This window comes from Heloderma suspectum, chromosome 5 (assembly GCF_057233095.1).
Source record: "Heloderma suspectum isolate Gila_16-S chromosome 5, 16-S_ref, whole genome shotgun sequence".
Lineage (NCBI taxonomy): Eukaryota > Metazoa > Chordata > Lepidosauria > Squamata > Helodermatidae > Heloderma > Heloderma suspectum.
The window spans coordinates 145669953-145683586 of record NC_139462.1 but is presented as its reverse complement, the minus strand read 5'-3'; the positions used below and the strand labels follow the sequence as shown (position 1 = coordinate 145683586).

At 47.3% G+C, this 13634-nt stretch overlaps 1 protein-coding gene across 1 annotated transcript in view; it reads left to right on the top strand.

Moving 5' to 3' along the window:
* Positions 1-582: 582 nt before the first annotated feature.
* The window catches only part of RAMP3 (receptor activity modifying protein 3), a 94820-nt gene continuing 81768 nt past the window's right edge, over positions 583-13634 (top strand). The window contains exon 1 of the mRNA XM_084857732.1: positions 583-816. Coding sequence (XP_084713858.1) covers positions 591-816 — 226 coding nt within the window. The 5' untranslated portion in view covers positions 583-590. The remainder of the gene's footprint in view (positions 817-13634) is intronic.

Genomic DNA, 13634 nt, shown 5'->3' with positions numbered 1-13634 from the left:
CATCTTTGAAGACTCTTTGAGGAAAGGCTCGATTCTAATTGCCAATGAGCTCTGCAGAGGGGATGACCTAAGAATCGGATGCACGGAAGGAATCGAACAGTAGGACAACTTGGGCAGACAAAACGCCCACGTCTGGCCAGGCGTGCTCGCAGACTCCGAAGCCTTGAAGGAGAAGAGCTGCAGAACGGTTCCGTCTCCTCCTGCCGCGATCCTTTTGCAGCTCTCTCTCGAGAGCCGCATTCTGCGAGCGGGATCCCCCCCCCCCCAGCCCCAATGCCGCCCCGGTCTCATGGTTGCGTCTGGTCGGCAGCTTCCAGCTGCACTTCTTCCCTTCCCCTGGAGGTTCCTGGAATAGCCGCAACATCCTCATCCTCCTTCTCCAGGCGAAGCGAGCTGGCGGGGCGGGGGTGGGGGAAGGAGAGGCACAAGAGAGGAAATGGCATTCCGGGTTGACTGCTGGCGCTGGCTGTGGGCGCTGCTGCTTACATCCCCGTGCAGGGAGGAGCAGCCAGCCAGCAGCAGCAGAAGGGTGGGATCTTGTGCAAGCGAGCGCGCCCCCCCGCCGACGCCAAGTTCCTGCTCAGGACTTGATGCTGTGGAATGGAGCGCAGGTCCCCTGCTGGAGAGTAGGGCGGTCGAAGCCAGACCTGGGGACGGTTTGGGGCTGCTTCCCAACCAAGTGCCTCTTTCCTCCCCCCCCATGTGCGCTGCTGCTCCCCAAAAAACTCCCGGCTGAGCCGCTTCCTGCTCCCGAAAGATTCAGGATGGAGACGCACGCTTTCTGGCTGGTGCAACTTTTCCTCTTCGTGCTTTGGGGTAAGTGCAAGATGTTGTGCTTCTGGGGTTATTTCGCCCGCCGCATTCTCGGTGATGAAAGGACTGGGAGAGGGATCTTTTGTAACGTTTTAGTACACGGGTGTATTTTACGCTGAAGATACGTTTGTGTTGTTTGTTTGTTTGTTTTACAGTTCGAATGGCATGGTTTAGCAATGCATGGGTTCCTCTAGTGAAGAAAAACCAGAGTTTGCCAAAGAACTCCTATCGCTGCTTTGACATTCCTCTCTAGTCATGTTGATCTTGTTCGGAGAAGCGAGGCAGTTCCATAGAGGTTATTAGGTAAAGGGTTTATTACATGCCTGGAGAATAATAATAACAAGAACAATTATTATAATAAGGTTTTCAGTTAAACCACCCACACTCCGCTCTAGCATCTTGCTTGAATTAATGTATTGGCAATATTTAGAAAAATGCACGCCTGCATTCCCAAAGGACACAATGCTTGTGGGTGTGCAAAAGCAGAGAACGGGATTTTGTAGATGGCTTCTAGGGGGGCTTTCAGATGGAGGGTTCTTCGCACTATCATTGTGCAGCTATTCTGTCATAGCTGTTCTTCCAAAAAGATGGAAGAAGTGGTGGGAAAATACTGGAGGGTTACGAGTTGAGGACATCGTCGTCTGGATCCCCTGTAAAATTGTATGAGCAATAGTACCATAAAAGCCTCATCTGGAAGTGTCCTACAATATGTATAGCTTTTGGATGTAGTTCCTGGCATGACACTATTCCTGGTGTACATTTTAAACTGCCAAGTGTGGTTTACAATACTTATCTCATTTAACCTTACATCAGTCCTGGGAATTAGTGAAGAGGAATTAATAGCAGAAGCTGTGCTTGCGACTTTCCCAAGGCCGCCCAGTAAGGGCCATTTCAAACATTGCGAAGGGACAAGCTTAGGTTTGCCACTGTGTGTGTACACACAACAGAGAACTGAGAGCTGAAGCTCATTACAGCTCCCCTGCAAATGTACCTGTATGATACACGTTTGTTGCATTCACATGTTATTTTTAAGGAGTGCATTTTAATATGTCTTGCTTTGAATGGCTCTGATGGATGGAGCTTGAACCCAGGTTCTGTCTGTTTGGCTCCAGTACTACATCTGTGCTAGTTAGAACATCATGTATCTTATTTTTTTAAGCAAGTTTTTAATAAGAAACTTGTGCAATTGTTTTCATAATTATTTTTGTATTGTTTTTTGTAGGCAAGCTGAATATTACTATGGTTACTTTTCCTTGGTCATTTTGGGTTGGCAGCTTAGATGATGAAGACATCTCATTCTGTAGTAAAGGGGCCCTAATGAAAGCGAGTAAAAATGATTTGCTTTTTTTAAAAAATGTGGGTCATCTGTCTGAGGGCAGGAATTTTCTTACAGCTCTTCCCCCTTCCCCCTTTTCTTGTGAGAGTAAACATCTGTTCCAAGAGCTAGATAAGCATTTCTTGGGAAATGAGACTTTGCACAGTCCTTAGGTTCCTGCCCTCACTCCTTATCTTTTCCCTCCCTCATTACCAATTAGTTGCAGTGTGAGATATTTCTTTCACCTAAAGTCTTGGCAGTAATGTAACAAGCATAGAACAGGCTGCTTTGCCGCACAGCAGTTGGCTATAAATGCAAGTCTGAAACAAAATAAAAAAGAAAGCCAAATTTACCTTACAAATATTGAGAACACGTTCATGGTCGGTCTAGACATGTACATAAGAACTTTAATATTTCCTTCCCTCTTTTAAAAAAATCAGTATATGACATATACATTATTGGTAGCTATGTTTGTCCATAGAGACCCCCCCCCCCGCCAAGCCACAGTAAGCTGCCCAGAATACCATTATTAGGACCAACTAAAATGTCACAGAGCAGTAGAGCTCGGGTAATGAAGCTCTGTTCATTGCTCTGAGGCATAATGAATAACTAGTTTTTTTATCTTTCTCATTTTGGGCCATTTCACACACTAAAACTCTCGGTGGTAAACCTAGAAAATATAACATGTAAATGAGACCAATGTATTTGGAAGTATGTGGATCATATAGGTACACTGGCAAATCCAAGTTTGCCAAGTAATGTGTGGAGAGACATTCTAGCAAAATGACTCCTTAGTTACACCACATAACTCTGTGGGATTCTACATTTTTGTTATCAAGTTCCTGTCCCAAAGTAGGATCTCTGGTATCTCACACAAACCTCCAGCTTGATTAGTTTACAACACTGGTCAGCAACTAGTTTGAGGCGAGAGCTGCTTTGGGCGTGTGCGTGTGGTTGCCCCCCCCCCTTTTGCTCTCCTCGAAATGGACAGCCAACAAGTTCCAGTACTACAGCCACCATTCTCTACGTGCACCTCTTTTGTCTCAGGGTTGGCAAGGGGGGGGGGCGCTGGTACTTCTCAGGAGCTGGATTTGGCCCTGTGGTTTTTACTTGCCGATCCTGACCTATAGAGTCCAGATAGTACATAACCAAAATGGCCATCACTAAAATGAACAGCACCAAATCACCTGCAGAGCAGAGTGAGCTTCAGCGAGTGAGGCATGTAAGAACAACAAACACATAAAATGGACAGGAAACGAAGCGCCTTCCCCAGAAGGTCACTGGCCAATCTGAACTGGACAAGGGTAATTAACACCTGCTTGTTCCCAAGAGTGGTGTTCAGCTAAACCCTGCACAAGAAGCACATGCTATATGGAATCATAGAAGTTCATTGTAGGACACAGTTTTCCTTACCTGTGATGAACTGGGTCACTTCTCTGTAGTGTCCATACTTGAACTGTGAGTTTAATGTTTTGAATCATGGTTTGTTTTGTTAATTTAGAACCAGGGCTTACGTTGTGCTATGGCTCACCAGGATTGGCCTAGACAACGGTTTTCAATGTAAGAATACATGGAAGTGCCCCTTAGCAGATGCAGAGTGCCTTTTCCTCACCACTTGAGCAGCGACGTAGGACCTACGCATCAGGCTTTTAGGCTAAAGGGCTTCCAGATCAGAGGGTGGCGTTTCCGCAGAGGCCTGAGACCCAGGAGTTCTTCCTCCTCCCTGGACATTAAGTACTAGAATATGTAGTTCTTTCACATTTCAGGGGCACATTGTGACTTTGTTTGGTTTTGTAGTTCATAACTGGCTAAATCTTTATGCCTGCAAACAGCTTTCACAAACTAATGTCAGATTAAGCCATTTTAGAAGTTGTGTGTGTGTGTGTGTGTGTGTGTGTGTGTATATATATATATATATATATATGATAAATGCAAAAACATATATATGGTTATTTATTTATTTATAATATTTCTGGGCCGCCTTTCAGGGCAGAAGCCCTCCCAAGGCAGCTTACAACAATAAAATACATAAAAACAGTTAAAATATTAAAAGTGATGAAAACACTAAAAACAACAATAAAAACAACAATTAAAACCAACAATAAAACCAACAATGATGTTAACAGCAGCAACAGCAGCAGTCATATCAAGAGAAGGCCAAGGTAAAATACTATGTTTTCAAGGCCTTCTTAAAAGTCTGCAATGATGGAATATAGCGGACCTCTGATGGCAGCTTGTTCCAAAGATGTGGGGCCACTGCAGAGAAGGCTCTCTCATGTGTGTTCACCCATCTGTCTGCTCTCACCGTGAGGAAAGCCTCTCTTTCTGATCTTAAAGTGCGGGCAGGCCGATATGGGTGAAGGCGGTCCTTCAAGTAATTTGGTCCCAAACCGTTTAAGGCTTTAAAGGTCAAAACCAGCACTTTGAATTGGGCTCAGAAACACACCTGTAACCAGTGCAGCTGGTGCAGTATAGGCGCTATATGATCGAATCGCCTTTCCCCCACCAATACTTGGGCGGCTGCATTCTGCATAAGCTGGAGTTGCTGAACGGTCTTCAAAGGTAGCCCCACGTATAGTGCATTACAGTAGTGCAGCCTGGACATGACTAGTGCGTGGATAACTGAGGCAAGGTCCGTCTTCTCCATTTAGGGCTGCAGTTGGCGTACCAGCCTAAGCTTGTAAAAAGCACTCCTGGACACTGCAGCCGCCTGGGTTCCCCAGTTAGCTCAGAGTCCAGGAGGACTCCCAAACTGTGCACTTGGTCTTTCAGGGGGAGTGCAACCCCATCTAAGACCAGTTGTAAACCTCCATCCAAAGTAGTTGGTTTCCCAACCCACAGTACCTCCGTCTTGTCTGGATTAAGTTTCAGCTTGTTCACCCTCATCCATCCCAAAACAGCCTCCAGACACTGGTTCAAGAATTCCACAACCTCCCTGGGATGTGCAGATGGAAACGAGAGGTAGAGCTGAGTATCATCCGCATACTGATGACATTTCAGCCCAAACCTCCTGGTGACTTCCCCCAGCGGTTTCATGTAGATGTTAAAAAGCATGGGGGACAAGATAGAACTTTGCGGCACCCCACAGGCTAATGGCCATGGGGTGGAACTGAAGTCCCCCAGCAGCACCTTCTGAGACTGCTCCTCAAGAAAGGACCAGAACCACTTTAAAACTGTGCCTCCCAAGCCCAATCCAGATAAACGATCCAGAAGGATACTATGGTCGATGGTATCAAAAGCTGCTGAGAGGTCCAGAAGAACCAACAGGGTAGTACTCCCCCCATCCATTTCCTGGCATAAGTCATCAACCAGGGTGACCAAGGCTGTTTCCGTCCCAAAACCAGGCCTGAAACCTGATTGGAATAGATCTAAATAATCAGTTTAATCCAAAATGGCTTGGAGTTGTGAGGCCACCACATGCTCTAGCACCTTGCCCCAAAATGGCAAATTTGACAAAGGGCGGTAATTATATGGAACCATAGGATCTATATTTGGTTTCTTCAGCAAGGGCCTCACCACAGCTTTTTTCAAAGCTGTGGCGACCTTGCTGTCCCTCAAGGAGGCATTTACCACCTCAGAGGGCCATATATCCAGCCCAGCTCTGGCAGATTTCACAAGCCAGGATGGGCAAGGATCTAAAGGGCAAGTAGTAGGCCTCAGTCCTCCAAGCAGTTTGTCCACATTCCCAGATTGCACAAGCTAAAAGGTATCCATAACATGACTAGATGGTGTGCCAGCCCTGTCCATATCAGACTCTGTCAAAACAATATCTTCCAAGTCAGAGTGAATATGAGCAATTTTATCTGGAAAGTGTCTGGCAAATTGTTCATAGCGGGCCTTTGAGGGTTCGAGTTTTTATGTTACAAGGCCTACACCCAAGAGGCCTTTAACCACACAAAAGAGCTCCGCTGGATGACACTGAGCAGATGCAATGGTGGCGGAGAAGTAGGACTATATTTGATAAACTCAAATATAATGATAAACATTTATTTATTTATTTACATTTATTGATTGATTTATTTCTATACTGCCCAACAGCCGAAGTTCTCTGGGAGGTTCACAGAAATTAAAACCACAAGTTACTGCATAAAGCAATATAAAATATGGAAGCTTAAAACCGCTTGATAACAGTACAACCAGAATAAAACCTAGCAGCAATGTAGAGATTTAAAATACAGATTTAAAACAGCAGAGTTAAAAGACTAGGAAGTTAAAATGCTAAAATCCTTGGAAAATAAAAAGGTCTTCACCTGGTGCCGAAAGGAATACAATGCATGTGCCAGTTGAACCTCTCTAGGGAGCTCATTCCACACCTGGGGTGCCACAGCAGAAAAGGCCCTCTTGTTGAAGAGTCTGCTATGTTGAAGAGTCTGCTATCATTTTAGTTAGGAAATTTTTGGCTTAATTTGCTTTCTGTAAAGAGCGGTTAAATAAGAAGCATACAGAGGCTAACAAGGGCGTCTACAGGAAAACTGTAAATGAATGGAATGGTTTGCCTACATTTCCAGGAAATTGTCAGAAACAGTGAACACATTTTGGCTTTCTTCACATGGAGCTTTTATGCTGCAATTGAGATTGCTCCTTCATGGAGGTTTGTGAGCTCTTGTGAGCTCTTTACATGACGTTGTGACCCTCAGGGCATCTCCTGTACTAAATGCCCTTTGTTCTATTTTTAAATAGATCACAGGTAATGAAAAGCGGCAAGAAGAGGAGTGAGTTCAATGAAAGATAATGAAAGACTCAGATACAGCGGGGGGGGGGGGGAGCAGGTTGCAATCCTGCATTTAAAATGGAAGCAGAAAGCCCTGTTTTAAATGCAGGATTTTAGGCTGGTGTAGAGATGCCCTTAATCTATAATAATAAAAGAGGATTCTGTCTGATGGTCAGTGCCATAGCATGAAGTCCATGAAACCTAGACACTTGAAACTTGCCATGCATACTAAGGGGACCCTAGGGGTGTGCACCGCAGGGTTATTTGGTTTTTAAAAAACATATTACTTAATTTGAATTAATTTAAATGTGTCTCTGTGTTTGAAGCCTGCAGTACCATCTTTAATCACCAGGTGGCAGAACTCTCTGCCCAGCACATAGCTTTGCAGTTGACCCTGTTTGAAGCCAGGGGGGTCCAAGGGATAGAATTCTACAGCTGTGAGGCAGCCCCCCTCACGGGAATGGAGCTCACAACCCTCTCCCTCAGGAGCTATAGGGGTGTACCATGGCAGAGGCTGTGCCTAGGGGTGCCAGCAGGCTTCATTGTATCTAATTAAGGCTATTCCAATCTGTACGAATTTGCTCACAAGTTATTAAAAAAAGAAGTCCTACAAAAACTGCCTCAAAACTCTCTGGTTGGTTGAGTCTGTGGTGGAACATTGAGGAACTGCTTCTAAACCTTGGATTTCTGGGTGATTAATTCAAGTAGAACTCATTCATTAAGGACGGATTATAAACTATGGGGCTTCTTTTGTTACAAAACTGAGTAACAATAAAACCTACTGAGTTCTAAGCATTCCTCAACAAAGTTACTACTTGGCAACAACCCAGAGTTCTTCCCTGGTTGTACGCACTAAGATGTATCAGATGTGTACATTTGTCAAGAGATCCTTGCCAAGTGTCCATTTGGTGAGTAAATGTCACTTTGAATTCTCTGGAGGGGCAGAGTGTAAATGTAATAAACTTAAATTTTAAAAAACTGGGCTTTCTGTTACATACTGGATGGAAAAGTCCTCTGTTAGTAATCAAAGAGCGTCTACGTGGCTAAGTATATTTCCAGACGTACCTGTGAACAGAAATGGATGTGGAATGTGCTCTGCTTAGGGTGGCCACTTACCCATTGCCAATAAATAGGAAAGGCATCACCCCCCCTCAAAAAGGAAAAAGAGGACACAGATTTGCATAAACTTTATGCTAACGTATAGTTGAAAATTTAGAAATAAGTGCCATCATTTGAAGCAGAAATACAATACATTTCACCATAGTGGGAAAGACTGGAACTGGGTGACCTGTGTGCTTGCTCAGTCTGTGGTTCAGTTGCTCACTGTTGGTGGGCAGCTTTAAGGCCCCTGTTCTCCCTTCTTATGGCTGTTTGACTTTAAACTGGACTCGGAATGGACAGCCCTTCAAATAGAGGAAGGCTTCAAATGGAGGGCTGCCCTCTGTAGAGACACTCCTCTTCCCACCGCCCTGCGCTTCAGGCTGCTTCCTTCTTCTTCATGTGCTTGGCATGTTTATTTGATCAAACATTTCTTTGGTGCTTTTAATAACCCCCACCCCACCCTAGGGTTGTTTTTTTTTTTTTTGCACTTTATTGAAGCACTTTAAAAACTGTTCAGGGAGAGGAGGAAGTTGGCTTTGTGATCTACACAAGGGCCAGCCATTCAATGCTGTGCAAATCTGACTTGAGAGGGCTTTATGTGTGCCTCAACAGCAGCAGGCACGCTTCTACAGTGAGCCTAAAAGACTGAAATAATCATTCTTAACCTGAGCAGGGCCAAATGACATTAAGTCCTGCAGAATTACAAGGGCTAGAGGCCCTGGTGTTCTGTTCTTCCAACCCTTGTATAACCCTGAGGGATTTTTCTTTTAGCTTCTATTAAACTTTCCTGATCCTTTCCCCCTGCTATTTCATTATTTGACTTTTTGCAGTGTGCCCTAGGTGCTACTGAGCTCTCACCTCTGTTTGTTCTTTTACCTAGTCTTTAGCTTTGGAAATAATAACATTTCACACAACAAAAGTACATGTAGTTGCTCTTGTTTGGCCATGGGCCAGTTTATACCATTGGAAGAATCAAGTAGTAAAGCTTTTTCCCTTTGCCGCTTGGTTCTGCTGATGTTACACAAGCTGGCCCTGAAGTGGAGCAGAATGAAATGAAAATTGGGGAGAGGGAAGAGAAGGAGCTCAAATCTCTATGTATTAAATCAAGGTGCCACTCAGAGACAAGAAGAGACTGTGTTTTGTTATACAGCTCCTTTAAAACACACACACACACACACGATCGGTCTTCCAAAAATGAGAGGGCCTCATTTTGAAAAGGAACAGATGGATGTAGCCATAAACTAGTCTCTCTGAACAAAGCGCTGGTTTTAGAGGCCTGTGTGTTCTCAGAGCAATTAACTGGCAGTCACCTCCGCCTTTTATCATCATACTGCTCTTGTGAAGCAAAGCAGACAAAGACCAGGGTTCTGTGTTTCCAAGTTATACCCAGTTTGGACGACTGTTCATCCATCCATCTTTTTTTGTCCCCAGTATAATACGTTTTTCAACCATCCACACAGGAGGACTCTTGGCAAAAGAGTTCATCTGAAAATAATGCTGAAATCTGTTGCAATGTACACAGGTGTGCAGATGAGGGCAGCAGAGAGTATTGGATATTGTTAAGATAAAGCACAAGAGAATAGAGAAGGAGCATTCCAGTTGTTTATTAGCAGTGGGAGGGAGGGAGAGACAACAACAGGCAAAGCTAACTAGGGATGAATTTATACACACTTGCAGATGAAAAATAAGGTGCTGATGAAAATTAAAAGGTTACACTAAAAGCTTGACTGTAACATCTCTGAGGCCCCATTACCCCCTCTCACTCCTTAGTGCAGGGGTACAGAACCTTTGGACCAGGGATCAAACATAGACGACTTGAGTTCCCAATATAGCCCTGGATGATCGCGCCCCCTTTCCCTGGCCCCATCCACTTTCCCTTGCCTATTGATTGTTTGCTGGTTTCCTGGTTTTTGTGGGACCGTGTAAAAGCCAGAACGGAGTGGAACAGGCCAGAAGGGCCCCTTCATTTAAAAAAAAAGGTTGACTGTGAAGTCTCTGAGGACTCATCACCCCACCCTCACTCCTTATTGCAGGGGTGTAGAACCTCAGGTTCAGGGGCCAAATCCAGCCCTCCAAGGTTCCCCAGATGGCCACACCCCTTCCATTGACCCCACCCCTTTCCCCCAACCACCAGTCATTTGGTGGTTTCCTGGCTTTTCTGCAATTCCCGCCCCCCTTTCTAAGTGTAGAAATGCCTCTCCTAAGGCTTAGTTACTTTCAATAAGAGCTGGAGGGAGCAATCCTATGGCTGCTAGACAGCGGCTAGATGGCCATAGGATATCTTGTTTTCCGGGAACTGACCTCGGAGCCTGCACTCCAAGGTTGGTTCCCAGAGAACCAACCTCCCCCCATTTCTGCGCTGCTTCCAAGGCAGTGCAGAACAGCCCCATTCTCTGTGCTTGCAAGAGGAGCACAGAGCGGCTGAAAAGGGGCATGTCTGGGGGTGTTCCCGGGTGGGGAGGGCAGAAATGCCTGTACGACACATCCAATGTGTTGTACAGCAGCCTCCTCCCCTGCTCCGTCCTCCCGCAGCTAGACAGCTGCAGTCGGCTGTCTAGATGAAAATGCAGGGGAGGAGAAGGACGGAGGGAACGATCCCCTTTGTGCTTCTCCTGCCCTGCATTGGATAGGTGGTCGCCTCTGTGTTCAGAGGCGGCTGCCTATCTGGATAGGATTGCACCCTTAAGGTCCAATCCTATGCATGTTTAGACAGAAAAAAGTCTTACAATTCTGTATAGAAGTTTCATGGGGCTGATGGGGCTGCATGGGAAGGAGGGGGTGGAGAAGTTCACTTCCAACAGTGCAGCTGATCCAGTGTATATCTGGATCCAACCCCCAGTTTTCCCCGAACTCTCATATCCACAGTGTTCTGAGGAGCTATGATCTAGAAAAAACAGATAAGGATCTTCTAAAATAAGGATCATTTAGTAACCTGTTGTATCTGTTATTCTTAAATGTTATAACACCCTTTCAGCAAGATTAATATTCCATTACTACTTGTAAAATGGGGATAAAATCTATAACTCAATTATGCTAAATATTATACTCAAATGGCATTTTGACACTTACCAGACTGGCAACTTTTATATACTCATATTGTGGGTGATACGTTAGATCTCTGTTGTGGCTCTATAGTAGAGACAGTCTCCTCCAATCATTCAAAGCCATCCTTTAGACTACTAGTCCCTGACTTCCACACTTCCCCCCATCTGTCATACAATTCAATAAGACTTTAATCCTATGGTGCCTGGAGAGTATCCAGGGACCATAGGGTTCTTTGGAGTCCCCACTCCAAGGCTGTAGACATTACTGTGGCCTCAGAACAGGGACTCTGGAATCTGATCCTTCCTCCTGCCCCCTCTGTCAGGAGTGCCCTGGCGGCCTCTTTCAGTATACTCCAATAGCCAACTCAAGGCACAGATGAAAGGATTCTTTTCAGAGCTTTAATCCTTTTTACAACTTAATGACTCTTTCAGATGCTAATCACCAGCGACTATAGCAAGGAGCAGCAGAGTGGCCTAAGCTTCGAATAGGCAGTTGATCCCCGTTTGAAAGAGAGTCACTTGAAGACCAGAACTTATGGGCTAGGGAGAGATCCTCCCTCTCTCCCTTGGGTCCATGGGAGGCGGCCATTGCTTGTGCGCCAAACGGGTGCTACGCCTCCTTTCCATGCCCTCCATTGCTCGTCACTCTCTGCGTCTGTGTCGAGCATCTAGCAAGCCTCATTCCCGCACTTTCTCACTGCTAGGATCACTATCTATCTCAGGAATGCTGGCAGGAGGAATCTCTGCCAGCCGCTGTGCCTGTGAGGGATGAGCGTCCTCCTCTCCCACGGATTGCTGTTCCTCCTCAGACTCAGAACTGCTCTGGGACTCTATGGGCTCAGTTTCTACCCTGGCACCCTCCTCCTTGCAGCTGCAGCGGAAAGAACCATGGGACCTGCATTACAAGGTCACAAAAGTGGCCTTGGAGGATCTCATAAAGGTATGAAAGGGGGCATTCCAGCGGGAGGGGAGGGGAGAGGCTAGGATACAAGAAATCCTATGGTCTCCCTAGCCCTGCCCCTGCCAGCACACCTCCACTAGATGGGCTCAGAGGCCTGTCTAGAGGGAAAAAAACAAAGGAGGATGGAAAGGCAAAAATCGCCTCCGTTGCTCCTCCTATCTTGACGCCAACAGTCCAGCAGGGCATTGGATACTTGGAAGCCTCCAAGATCAGAGACTTCCATCCAATGAGGACACAACCCATAGGACTGCATCTGAAATTGATCGTCACTTGGTTGGGTCAGAAATGTTGTGATCACTCATCCTTCCTCCTATTATTGTTTCAATTGAATTTAAACTAATAAAGGTTATTGAGTTTCTTTCATCTAAAAAATTCTCTTAACTTTAACATCACCGGGGAAGAGGCGTGCTTGCCGCCGCTGGGCCTGCTGCTGCCGCCGCTGGGCCTGCTGCCGCCGCCGCTGCCACCACCACCAGGCCTTCCTTGTGGACTTCTGCCTGGCAGACCGCCAGTCCCTGCAGGACCAGGCCCCCAGGTACCGAGCCAGCTGTGCTGCTCCACCTGCCCCTCCCTGGAGGGGCTACATAAGCTGGCTGGCTGAGGTGGCCTGGGAGAGCCAGGGCCTGCAGGAGAAGCCACCACCACCACCACCACCGGGGAAGAGGCGTGCTTGCCGCCGCTGGGCCTGCTGCCGCCGCCGCTGGGCCTGCTGCCGCCGCCGCTGCCACCACCACCAGGCCTTCCTTGTGGACTTCTGCCTGGCAGACCGCCAGTCCCTGCAGGACCAGGCCCCCAGGTACCGAGCCAGCTGTGCTGCTCCACCTGCCCCTCCCTGGAGGGGCTACATAAGCTGGCTGGCTGAGGTGGCCTGGGAGAGCCAGGGCCTGCAGGAGAAGCCACCACCACCACCACCGGGGAAGAGGCGTGCTTGCAGCCGCTGGGCCTGCTGCCGCCGTCGCCGCTACCACCGCCACCAGGCCTTCCCTGTGGACTCCTGCCTGGCATTTTTAAGGGGATTTTAATTGTTTTGTTTGTTTGTTTTATTTTGTTGGGGGGGATTTTGTTGTGTTTTTAGGGGTGGGTAGCCTGCCTGATAGGCGGGAGTGAGGGGGCATGTGTCCACCTGATGGAGGCAGTGGGGGGAGTGTTGGGGGCCAGAACATACCGAGGCTGGGCGGCAGGCGCTGGCGGAGCGCTAGGGGCAGGCCATGCCAGCTAAGGGGAACAAGGGAGAGATGTGTAGTATCTGTCCCCTGCTCCGGGCCTGTCCAGAGCCAAAGGATGGCTGGGGGAGGCGTGACCCCATCTTCTGGCCTTTGTTTGCTGCTCTGCAATGCCAGGTCTGTTACCCAGAAAACCTCCCTCATCCATGACATGATCCTGGATGAGGGTGCAGACCTGGCATGTATTACGGAGACCTGGCTGGCCGAGGCTGCTGCTCCAACCCTTGCAGCCATGTGTCCAGCTGGATTTTCGTATGCACAGCAGCCGAGGGCTGGGGATCGGGGAGGAGGAGTGGCTGTTATCTACCGAGAGTCCTTGGTCTTCACCAGACCCCCTCTCCAGGAGACCAAGGTTGTTGAGTGCATGTACTGGAGGTTGGGCCCGAAGGGCAGTCTGGGGATTCTGCTCGTGTACCGTCCACCCCGCTGCACGACTGACTCCCTGGCCGAGGTGCTTGAGGTGGTC